Source organism: Anabrus simplex, chromosome 6, assembly GCF_040414725.1.
Source record: "Anabrus simplex isolate iqAnaSimp1 chromosome 6, ASM4041472v1, whole genome shotgun sequence".
NCBI lineage: Eukaryota > Metazoa > Arthropoda > Insecta > Orthoptera > Tettigoniidae > Anabrus > Anabrus simplex.
The window spans coordinates 53,265,356-53,278,533 of record NC_090270.1 but is presented as its reverse complement, the minus strand read 5'-3'; the positions used below and the strand labels follow the sequence as shown (position 1 = coordinate 53,278,533).

The following is a 13,178-nucleotide window of genomic DNA, read 5'->3' as shown; positions in this document are numbered from 1 at the left end:
CTTATTCGTGTTGATATAGAACTTATGAAAAAGAACCGTTGAAATACTGAATGAAGTTTACGAGTTATAATTTTGAAACATTTTGAGAACCAAACAAGTACTCCAATTTTCGGCTTTTATGTCAATATATACTCCAATGAGTAGGTATTTCTATAGAAATAATGTAGCATATACCTTCGGTAGTTTAGTGAACAGTATGGTCGTTAAACCCAAAAATGGGGTATTTATATATATTCAAAGAGTCAGACGATGAGTAGTACTATCAACTTGCTTTTTGTCATCAGCCGCCCACTTGAGAGTTGTTTAGCCGGATGGTATTTATTTTATTATGGCCTTGCAATTAACTCACCGCGTAATTAAAATTAACCTCGTGACCGGGCGAGTTGGCCGTGCGCGTAGAGGCGCTCGGCTGTGAGCTTGCATCCGGGAGATAGTAGGTTCGAATCCCACTATCGGCAGCCCTGAAGATGGTTTTCCGTGGTTTCCCATTTTCACACCAGTCAAATGCTGGGGCTGTACCTTAATTAAGGCCACGGCCGCTTCCTTCCAACTCCTAGGCCTTTCCTATCCCATCGTCGCCATAAGACCTATCTGTGTCGGTGCGACGTAAAGCCCCTAGCAAAAAAAAAAAATTAACCTATAGATTTTAATTTAAGGAAAATTTCTACACAGCACACCGTTGTTGTAAATTTGTTTCGACAAGCTATTTTATCTGTTATGACGTCCTAGTCGTTGACTGAATGGCCAGCGTACTGGCCTTCGGTTCACAGGTTTCCGGATTCGATTCCCGGCCGGATCGAGGATTTTAACCTTCATTAGTTAATTCCAATGACTCGGGGGCTGGGTGATTGTTCTGTCCCCAACATCCCTGAAATTTACACACCACACATAACACTACCCTCCACAACAATAACATGCAGTTACCTACACATGGTAGGCCCGCCCGCTCTCATCTGAGGGTCTGTCTTAGAAGGGCTGCACCCAGTTAGAAAAAGTCACACGAGATTATCATGTGTTATGACGTGAAAACTTAAAATTGTAATAATACATATTTTTGCTTCGAATTTTGATAAACATTCTTTATAATATGATTAAAAATTGCATGTGAAGTATCAAAAACAGTCTATCTTTGAATATCATAGACACACTGATACGAGTTTCTTTAGGTAGGTTTGAAAAATTGTAATGTTTCCTGTTAACTTTATAAGTTACAAGGGTGTTTGGAACAACTTCCTATGTTTACTACCATAAATTACTGGATATTTTACGTTATTAATATATGACAAATAATGCTACATTGTGAGAATAATATAAATAATTAACGTAAAGTATTGATATGGACATCAATGTTTATTTTACAGTGTTTATCCTATGTTGGAGCCCGTACATCGTGTTCGACCTGCTCCAGGTGTACGGTCATGTGCCTCACACACAGACCAACATCGCTGTAGCTACGTTCATCCAGAGCTTGGCACCTCTAAACTCAGCCGCTAACCCCGTCATCTACTGCCTCTTCTCCACTCACATCTGCCGTACTCTCAGGTAAGCGTTAATTTATATACGTAAGCAATCCTAAAATTAAGTTTCCCTATTCCTTTTGTTGTAAAGTAAGCCGGGAAATATGAGGATGCGCGACAGCTTTATGACGTAACAATCATGTACCGACTGGATAAGTCCCGCCTAGTGTCAGTAGCGCAACAGCAGTGGCTCGTACCCGTGCCGTTGAGGATACGTAAATAGGTTAAAGAGTGGGTGTTTATGATCGTCTTAAACGTGCAGTAGGCGCGCGTAGGCTACAGTCGTAGCCCACATTGTTTTAACCGATTGCAATTTTTGCATTTTATTTATTTATTTATTTATTTATTTATTTATTTATTTATTTATTTATTTATTTATTTACATATTTATTTATTTATTTATTTACATATTTATTTATTTATTTTATTTATTTATTTATTTATTTATTTATTTATTTATTTATTTATTTATTTATTTATTTATTTATTTATTTATTTATTTATTTATTTATTTATTATTTATTTATTATTTATTTATTTATTTATTTATTTATTTATTTATTTATTTATTTATTTATTTATTTATTTATCTTTGGTAGTGGCGAAGTTAGGACTCATGGTCCTCTCTTACACTTAACCACATAATTGTACACAAAAATCGTGGAGAATATTAAATATCTTAAAAGAAACTAATTTTAATATAAATTCAAAATAAATGCAAGGCAATAATTATAGCAATATGTAAAAATCACTTGTCAAGCTACTAAATGAAATTTAATGAATATTAAGTTTAATTAATTTAATGAAAATTAACAAAATTACACACATACACACACACATTCGCTCAAGATTCACACCGTTGGTTTATGAATCTGGGAGGTACTTTCTGTAGAAAGACTTGATGAGTGTGTGCTCTTCAGTGTCTGTTGCGCATATTTTATCCGCTCGCTGTTGTAGCTTGTCTACAAATAAATCGTAGCGAGGGTTATTAATCACGTAGTTAGCCTGGTCTGCGACTGTATCCCACACGCTCTCTTACGTAACTTCTTTTCAAAATGAGTTCATTCTTCATTTACAATTGTTTTGCGTATTTGTACAATGTAGCGGCTTTTTTGAATGTTTGTGAGACTTTGAAAATGTCACCATCGAAAAAGTTGGCGAGGTGAACAACTTGGTGCTGAACAAATTTCCCAGTAGTTAAGCGAAAATTAAACACTTTTTGTGTTCTTCTGACAAGGAGAGTGAAGATGACAGTCAAGTTTGTATTGTTTATCAAAGTTCACACAACACAGAGACGGAGTCGGAAAGGGGGCTCTGAAGATGCATGTGAGAAGAGTGAAGAAAATGTTGAGGTAAACAATGAACCGAGTTACATAGGTAAAGATGGTGTTACGAAATGGATGAAAAATGCCCCTAACATCAGCGTTCGATGCAAGTTGCATCTTCAAGTGTTTCTTCATATCATTTGAAGATGCCTAAAGAAAGAGAAAAATATCGCATTCAATTTTATCGATGTCACCTGTGCGGCTATAGAGTACTTCATGAATCCATATAATTGACTTGCTGCATTTTATAACACATTTTGATTTGTACAAGACAGCTTCAATATAACACAACGTCATTGTGCAAGGAGTTGAAATTTATTGAAGAACTGTACTAAGTTTTATCTATTATTACAAGAAAGTAAAATATGTTCATTTTTGTCACTGTCTGAAAATCCACATCCCATTTCCCGTCATTCGACCGGGTCAGGAGCCCCATCTAGCGGTGAGCACAGAAATTGTGCCGGCTGCCGAAGCCTGTCGTACTCCTCTGGGGCAATGATTAATGACTGACATATGAAATGAAATGATATTAGAGAGTGTTGCTGGAATGGAACATGACAGAGAAAATGGGAATGTCCGGAGAAAACATGTCCTACCTCCGCTTTGTCCATCACAAAGCTCACTTGGAGTGACCGGGATTTGAACCACGAAATCCAGCGGTGAGAGGTTGGCGTGCTGCCTCCTGAGCCACGGAGGCTCATTTTGGTTACTTTGAAAAAAATAAAATTATTTTACCCAAATTTTGTTCATAATAACATTTCAAGTGTTTGTTATCCAAATGCAATGTTTTTAAAACTAGCAAATGTACCCGTGTTTCGCTAAGGTATTCTATGATGTATACAGATTTCTACATGAATTAGTATACACGAAGTGACTAAGATTATATTTAATTTCATGTCTCTTAGCGCTGACCGAGAAACAAAACGGGGATGACTCCATACGTTGTTTCCAATGTAAGGTGCGCATTGGGGAGTTTTGATGATAATGGCAGGCCACATTTCCTAATGGCATTCACTATCGACTTCGGTAGTTTCGACTGCAACGGCAGTCTCACTTGTCAACCGCCATTCACAATATAGATGGGAAGTTTTCATTATAAATACAGGCCCCCCCTTTCTTAATGCCAGTCACAATCGAGTTGGAGAGATTTGATTATCATCCAGAAATGCAGCTATATCTAAAGTATAAGGAATCGAGATACGACAAAAGGTCATAGGACAAATTTTCTCCGTTATTTGAAGAGTAAACGATATTATGTATATATAACCAAAGTTGTTTAAAATGAAGGGGCGTTTCATATATAGTCAACAGACTTTACAGAAAATTAATAGCATAAAAGAAAATTGAAGAAAAATGTTGTGTTCTTCCTATAAACACCCAGTGATGTTTAAACCATATGCATATTTAACCGTTCCCCTGGATGAGTATACTCTAAATTTGGTCGGAATTTATGAAGCAGTTTCGCTGTGCTAGTGGAACAGACAAACAGACACGAAAGCTAAAAACCATTGATACAATCTTGTGTTGACCTAAAATGAATAAGGATCTGAACAATTGCCAAAACGAACGAAATTACCGACAGAGAAGTATTTTACTATTTTAATTGGGCTACACTAACGCGACAACTTTTGGATGGTTGATTCATATCGTCAAATACATGCACCACAGCACCCAACAATATACAGTAGCGAATCCATCCCTCTTCATAGGGTTGGCGTCAGGAAGGGCATCCGTCCGTAAAAGAGGGTTAAATCATTAAAGAAGTACCGACCGCAAGTAGGTAGTAAAAATCCGGGAAGAATAAGATTTACTGGATGGGCCCACAAGACTTTGAGTCTGACATTTGAGCGGAGAAAGCATTAACTATGAAGAACGCTGCGTTGTGATAGTTACCTCCATCTGCTGCATATCATCCGTTCATGCAGGCTGAATATTTAATAGAAATTTTAAGCGTAACGCAATTCAATTAACTTTGAGCCGTTCCTAAGCTCGTGCTGATAATTGCAATATTTAAGATAGGACACGTCATTGCCGATAAATATGAGATTTCACAATCACTAAACTGGCAATAACCTCAACAAATTCACATGTTACATATAACTGTATAACTAGCCAATGATTAACTTACAAAAAAATTAACAACGACAATAATGGTCAGGAAGCAAACACGTAAATAATTACATAAACAACTTACACAGCTAACAGAGTGCCACTCCGAATAATACCACAAAAGCGACAGAGAGCAAGCCAACCCACGTGGCAATAGCTTCCTTAAATGTGGCGTCGCTCTCATCGTTGCCATAACAACAGACCAGCGTTAGTAAACTTCTCCTCGCCGGTGGCGCTAAACGTCAGACTCCTACTCTCGTGGGCCCAACTATAACGTGCCACTAGCATACGTAGGTCTTGATAACGCATACAGGCTGTAACAATAAGGTACGGATAAACATTCATGACACAATTCTCACACGTAGAAGAAGAAAATGCAGATGTTCGGAAACAAAAATAAGGTGAAATTCTTTATGTTTCCCAGAGAACTTTGCTCTGCATCATCAGAAGAAAGTCTCAACAGTCCACGAGAAAGGCTTCTCAAACAATGAGTTTTGAATTTAGACGTTATAATAGAAATGGAAATGGTACATTCATTCGTCACCAGATGGCTCCCCGGAAACGGTACAGCGCAATAATTCGATATCTCGCAGCGTTGTAATTTTATGAGCTGCTGAATTTATTCAATAGAAGGCTTGTGTTGCACTGTATGCATGCCACATGGCTGCTTAACGAACTTTCCCGTAAATAACCGATCACCTAGCAGCTACCGATGCCGAGAAATCAACATCAAAAACGAGCACCGTGGATGTCACCGTAGCGCAATTGCAATGGCGTGATCCTGCCAGCTCGAAGGTCGCTGGCAAACTTTTTCTTCCATTCGGGTTCTCAAGACGGTCTTAGGCGATGTGCAACACCACCTCATAATGACCATGTGAATTTGCCCGTGAAGCGATCTGATTGGCTAACTTCAGCAGCTGATAAAATGACAACGGCGCGAGATATAGAATCATTATTTTCAAATTATTTATCAGTATGTCCAACAGTCTATCGCTCACACAACTGGTTCACGTTGCTTCTGACCACCCTGTATATGATATGGATATGAGTCACGAAACGCTTATTTCTAATTCATTTTCTACAACTCTACATGGTGCATGAACACACTGGGACAGAACGTACTAGAATGCCACATTAAATTCTATCTTACATGAGATGATCACAATGTTCTACGTTAACATTGATAAATGCATTACATCACCATATACGAGATTCAGTACCCTTTAGCTAGAAAATCCACAGAGACGCCAGACAAAACAGCACAATAGTATCAGCGGCCGTCGCATGCCCTCAGACCGGCTGGGAAGTTTCCAGCCTGACTAACTCATCCCGTTCAGGAAATACCAAAGAGCTGGCAGTCAAATGAGCACATATTGTAATTTAAGGCCACATTGTTGTGGCAATGCTACAAGTTCTGGCTCATCTCATAAATTTAGTTTTCTCTCTTCTCATTATTCAGTCCTATAAGTAGCATGGAACTCAGAAGCAATTAGAAGTCGCTAATAGTTGTTCTCTTCAGTAAAAGAAGTGAAATCTGCATCGGAATCAATGTTTCATTTATTGATGTAATTTAGAGAAGGCGGGAGGAAGATAGAACCAATATAGGAAAACTATGTGTTTCTTCAGAATTCTCCTAGGCCGATAAAATGTTTGAAGTTCTGGTCAAAGCACGCTGCAATACGCTACGTAAACACAGCGCTCAAAGGAGCCTAGAACCTCCCCTCCAACATCATGACGAACCTCTTTAAACAGAATGACGGCGCTTCTCCTTTATTGAAAAGAGGCTTCAGAACCGTTGATGCAACTCAGCTGTCTTGGGATATAACGGATTCGAAACAAATATACGTGACCAGGAATGTTCTGAACCATTCTTTTACATCAAATATTCTGTCTTTCATTGAATGTATGGTTTATTCTTACGGCGTATCCATAGCTGTATTATCTAGTAGAGGAGAGTATGATTTAGTATGACAGACTCTGAATGGTGAGTATTTTCCTTAGTGACAAGAATTGGAAGAAACGGAGAGCCATTCTCAGAACAGCCCACTGCCTGACGATTGCAGAGTCCTCTCTTTTAATCTGTAACTGGGTGGTTTTCGAAAGTTGTATCTGGCTATCTGTCGTTCTATTTGGAATGAGCAAGTAGAAAAGCTGCTAAAGCGTTTGTTTAGAAATTTCGCTATATTATAGCTCTCCAGAATTTCCCCCCACTTTGTCTTATCTGTGTTACTTAAGTAGGAATTGAGCTACGAGATATTAAAGTTCGATATAACAGGCCCTCAGCCAGGTAAAATGGAACAAACAGTAGAGAGGATTCTCTCGCGGACACCCTACACCACGTCCTTGTCTACTCACACCTCGCTGCGTCACCAGAAAATTCATTTCTTTGGTTACTCGCTAACAGTAGTGGTTGTGTTTCGTATTTCCTTGCCTTCTGCTCCCTATGTAGAATAAAAAGCCACTTCCATAAGGAAAATTACAACTTCGTCTCTACACTTCAACATTTTGTGTTATGCTTCGTTCTGACGTAGAAAACGTTTGCACTTTCGGGACCATACTTGGGCCGGTGAACATAGCAAAACCCCACAGTTCTATCGCTTCGGGCAAGCAACTCAGTGTTGAAAACACCCTACGAATATGAGCTACGAATTTTAGGTACATAAAATATAATAAAATATGAGAAAATGTCTTCTTCCTCTTCTGCTGCTTTGAGTAATTCAGTGTAATGCAGGGCCTCTCAAACGCCCAAAATCTCACGCGTGCAGAGCGAGGCGCAAGAGCTCCGTGCACTGTGCATCGGTGCCGCTCGGTGCCGCTCGGTATGGCTCGGATCAACGCTTCGTCTCTGGGCTACTCGGCTATGCTCGGCTCTACTCGGCTATACTCGGCTCAACTCAGCCCGGATTTGGGGCGCTACGGCGCAAGTGGGGGAGAGGGAGACAGGCGGAGCGAGCGAGAGAGGCGTGAGGAAAGAGAGAGTTAGCGCTATTGCTCCAAATCGAGGAGTGGGGGTCTGCACTCTGGTCAACCAAGCCAAGTCGTCTTTTGCACCGTGCACAGTGCATGCACCACGCTCATGCACCCTGAGAGGCCCTGGTGTAATGACTGGTTGGACCCTCCGATGGGTCTTTTCCAACTGGGTCGATCTTGTGCAGTAAGTTTTGGGTCTGCATAGCTCCTGCATCCTGAGTTCACAAGAAATGGCATCATGAATGTCCCTCTTGTTCTTCCACAAGGGCGTTTCCCTTACCTTAAAAAATTTCCATCAATCCACTCACATGATGAAGCCTATGTCCCATCCAAGAAAATTGTCTCTCGCTAATGTGATTCAACAGCTGTCTCTTTTCTTGGACAATGATGAATACCTCAGTGTTGGTATTCTTCTCCACCCAACTTATCCAACACTACATTTCAAAGGATCCTAGCCTCTCAAAATCACTCTTCGTTAACGTCTAGGTCTCGGGACAATACAGCGCAATGGACCAAACATAAGATTGCAATATTCTTTTACGTAATATGGGGGACATTGTTTTCTGACGTAGAAGGGACTGTTTATCTTTGAATTCTTGCTTTGCTATTGCTATTCGTGTTTTTATTTCAGTGTGACACTGAAGTTTTCCTGTTATAATCTGGGCAATGTATATGAACTGTGCTACCTGTTTTACAGGTTCACCACATATCATCACGTGCAATGGATGTGTGTTTTTACTAAAGATCATGAATTTTGTTTTATTAATATTCATTTTCATACCAAATTCTTTATTTATTCCTAGAAATTACAATCCTTTTCTTAATCATCGTTATCCGGTCAATTTGATTAAGAGTTTGCCATTTTCAACCACTACGAACGCTAATGTGAGTTAATGCATGTGAGTCAAGGTATTGAACCAAGGAACATATTACAGAAAGAGTTATGTAAAGAAGTTAATTTGGCTAGGATTTTATTAAAAAAGAAAACGAATAAAGAAATAAACGATTTTAGGTTTAGGCCGAAATTATTTTCGATATTAGTTCTTATAGTTTGATAGAGCTATGCAATACTCACAATTTGAAATGCTTCGGGGCCCTTTAGCCCTTTAACTTTCGGCACAATTGAGCAAAATTTCTGAATTTTACGTCTTTCGTAGTATGGGGACCCATACCTTGTCTGCTAAGAAAAGTTTTCAACATTAAAACCGGACATTTTTCAAATAGAAATAAATAAATGCTATACAGATTCGGAAGAAGTTCTTGAACGTACCTACAGTGCTTTATTGAACAGACACCTTTAAAATACATCAAATATCAAAATAATACATCATTGTGTGGTTCAAAAACGACAAATTGGGAGACAAACAATTAAGGAACTAGTGATGAAACAAAACATTCAGTGCCAATTTAATATGGTAATGAGCAAGGGAAAATGTGTCCATTTCTGGCACTTGAAAGTCTGGGCAACGCAATAAGAAAAAGAGGATAACTTAGTTGCGCCTTAAAAAAAGCGCTGCATGATAACGTTGTGGGAGAAATACTAACCCGCAACACATATGTTATCAAGAGCGAGATTTCTGTGACATAACTCGCACAAAATGTGGACCTTATATGACAGAGCCTTTCCTACCAAAGTTCTAAGCTGAAATGTTTCACAGGCAGAATAATTTGGACATACAAATGTTAAATGTTTTGCAAATTTCCTAATACTTCTTAGTAAAAACTTCAGAATGTGCCGTTAGACACATCACTTTCATCATGACAATCAGAGAAGTATAAGATGTTAAATATTTTGCAAATTTCCTAACACTTCTTAATAAAAACTTCAGAATGTGACGTTAGACACATCACTGTTTTCATAACAATCAGAGAAGTATAACAAAATTCATCTACTTCCTTTAAAGGCGGGATTCCACTGAGGCAACATTTGGGCGACATGGAGCATGCGGTTGGCAACAAATGTTGCTCTTTGTAGCATGCGGCTTGTTGTCAGTCGGGCACAAAAGATGTGGTATGCTACATGTGTTGCCCGGTGTAGCATGCGTCACTTGTGGAGACTTGTCGCCAACTACAAACGTTATTCCATCAAGGCAACCAAGACAACAGTTCCTCACTCGACTTTGACCGGCTGGTGACAGCTATACTTCCTTGTTTCGAATTTCTCAACCTATCATCTCACGAATCATCTCGGAAATGTGCATGGCGCGGAGTGATCCAAGCTGATAAGGCTTGGCAAACAAACCACGTCGGAAATTTCAAGAGGCGAAAGCCATTAGTGATGATTTTTTGGAGTACTTTGTCAGATGAAGGTCGTGTACCATGACAGAATCTGTATGCCTAGAGGTACGGGAAGATTTAGAAACTTCTTGTTCACTGGAATTTAATGATATTTTTTAAAATTAAAATGTACCAGTTTTAAGCAGAATATCCTAACCCTATTCTGATTATTTTACTCCCTTATAGTTCACATTTCTAATACAGTTATACTACGAGAATGAAAGATAACTCGTGGCAACTATGACAATAAGTAGACAAAAAACCACGGCACTACAGCCCTTGAAGATCCTTAGCCTACCAAGCGACCGCTGCTCAGCCCGAAGGCCTACAGACTACGAGGTGTCGTGTGGTCAGCACGACGAATCCTCTCGGTCGTTATTCTTGGATTTCTAGACCGGGGCCGCTATCTCACCGTCAGATAGCTTCTCGATTCTAATCACGTAGGCTGAGTGGACCTCGAACCAGCCCTCAGGCCCAAGTAAAAATCTCTGACCTGGCCGGGAATCGAACCCGGGGCCTCCGGGTAAGAGGCAGACACGCTATCCCTACACCACGGGGCCGGCGATAAGTGGACATAGTGAGGAAGAAAAAGACTATGATGAAACAGTGTTGGAAGACTGCGTAATTAGAGTAGCGGCGAAGAATATCCGAATAAAAAGTAGATGAATTGTTGTGTGTTAACAGTGTAGAAAAGAGAACCATTTTTGTTATGCTATTAAACGACGTATTTACGAGAAATCCATAGGCATGGAAATGCCATAATATACTTATATGTAGAATTTGTTATTCCTATTATTATTGTTCGTTGTTTGTTATTATTATACAATAATGTTATTGGCTTCAAGTCCCACTAACTACTTTTACGGCTTAGTCGCCGAGGTGCCGGAATTTAGTGCAGCAGGCGTTATTTTACGTGCCAGTAAATTTACCGACACGAGGCTGACGTAGGTCTACAACAACACCTTCAAATACAACCGGACTGAGTTAGAATCGAACCTGCCAAGTTTATTATTATTGTTGTTGTAGTTAGTACTATGATGTCATTAAATTATATTTTAATAGTTATCTCTAATTTATTTATGTCTAGTGCAAACTAATGCCAGTACTAATAAGGATAAAACCAGGAACGGAATAATAATAATAATAATAATAATAATAATAATAATAATAATAATAATAATAATAATAATAATAATAATAATAATAATCTGTTTACCCTCCAGGGTCAGCTTTTCCCTCGGACTCAGCGAGGGATCCAACCTCTACCGCCTCAAGGCCAGTGTCCTGGAGCTTCAGACTCTTGGTCGGGGGATACAACTGGGGAGTATGACCAGTACCTCGCCCAGGCGGCCTCACCTGCTATGGTGAACAGGGGCCTTGTAGGGGGATGGGAAGATTGGAAGGGATAGGCAAGGAAGAGGGATGGAAGCGGCCGTGGCCTTAAGTTAGGTACCATCCCGGCATTCGCCTGGAGGTGAAGTGGGAAACCACGGAAAACCACTTCGAGGATGGCTGAGGTGGGAATCGAACCCACCTCTACTCAGTTGACCTCCCGAGGCTGAGTGGACCCCGTTCCAGCCCTCGTAACACTTTTCAAATTTCGTGGCAGAGCCGGGAATCGAACCCGGACCTCCGGGAGTGGCAGCTAATCACGCTAACCACTACACCACAGAGGCGGACAATAATAATAATAATAATAATAATAATAATAATAATAATAATAATATAATAATGGCTTTACGTCCCACTATCTACTTTTACGGTTTTCGAAGACGCCGAGGTGCCGCAATTTAGGCCCGCAAAAATTCCTTTAAGTGCCACCGACACGAGGTTGACATATTTGAGCACCTTCAAATACCACCGGACTGAGCCAGGATCGAACCTGCGAAGTTGGGGTGAGGAGACCAGCGCCTCAGCCGTCTGAGCCACTCAGCCCGGTGGGCATTGAATAAATCACAATTTTGTTTACAAAAGTTCATAAGCAGTTAACTTATTTCATTTATTGGAGAAAAACAGTAGCATAAAATCAATTCACCTCACGTTCCTCATTGTCACCTGACGTTTGGAGCATCGATGTCAAGAAGAAAGGTAAGTAGATTATACGCGAACCACAGATTTCCTCTCAATGGAGAAGCAACACCAGTTTTCATTTTCTGAATTTTTTATGCTCTCGGTGGAAAGCTGAACGCATTTTTTAAAATTTTCTTCAGTTCGTGGACACTGCAGTCATATTTTTCTGGGGGCCGTTTTAATGTATTCTTTCTTTCCTACCGTTTTTATAATCACTCAATGTTACATTCCGCAATTCCGGAGCATTGTGATAATCCCCAATTAAATTCGCAGTGTTTTCAATAGCCCACTTCATCTTGTCGCACGGAAATTGTAGCACCGATCCACACACTGTCGGATCCCGGGCGACACTGTGCGACAAGCATATTTTTGAGGCATGCGGCACCAGAGAGTGTTCGACAGGTGGCAACATGTCTCATGCCACACAGCCGCACGCTACATGTCGTGCCGTGTTTCTTCAATCGAAAGTCGACTGCAGCATGCTTCACTGTCGCATGCTCCATGTCGCCCAAATGTTGCCTCAGTGGAATCCCGCCTTAAGACTTCATTTCCTAACCTAATATTTCCTACATCACCTGACTTCGTTCGATGGCACTCCATCTGGTTTACCAAGAAGCATCTTAATTGGAGCTTAGATCGTGTCGCCAGCTCAGACTTGGAATGCTAGCTTATAGTGAGCCATCTGGTGACGACTAAGAGTACCACTTACTACAATCCAACGGTGAAGCATCTTAAATTCAAACCTTCATTATTATAGAAGTCTTCCTCGTGAACAGTCGAGATTTCATTCTGAAGACGCGCAACAAAGTTCTCTGCGAAACGTAAATAATTTCACCTTTTTGACTGCCGTGGCAAAACGCCCGAACGCTTATTATCATGTCTACAATTACGAGCCGTGAAAGCATCAATC

The 13,178-nt window shown here is 40.0% G+C and overlaps 1 protein-coding gene across 1 annotated transcript in view; it reads left to right on the top strand.

Annotated features, from left to right (window-relative positions):
* Positions 1 to 1,546, top strand: part of LOC136875858 (cardioacceleratory peptide receptor-like) — a 293,506-nt gene extending 291,960 nt beyond the window's left edge. The window contains exon 8 of the mRNA XM_068228221.1: positions 1,362 to 1,546. Coding sequence (XP_068084322.1) covers positions 1,362 to 1,546 — 185 coding nt within the window. The remainder of the gene's footprint in view (positions 1 to 1,361) is intronic.
* Positions 1,547 to 13,178: the final 11,632 nt, after the last annotated feature.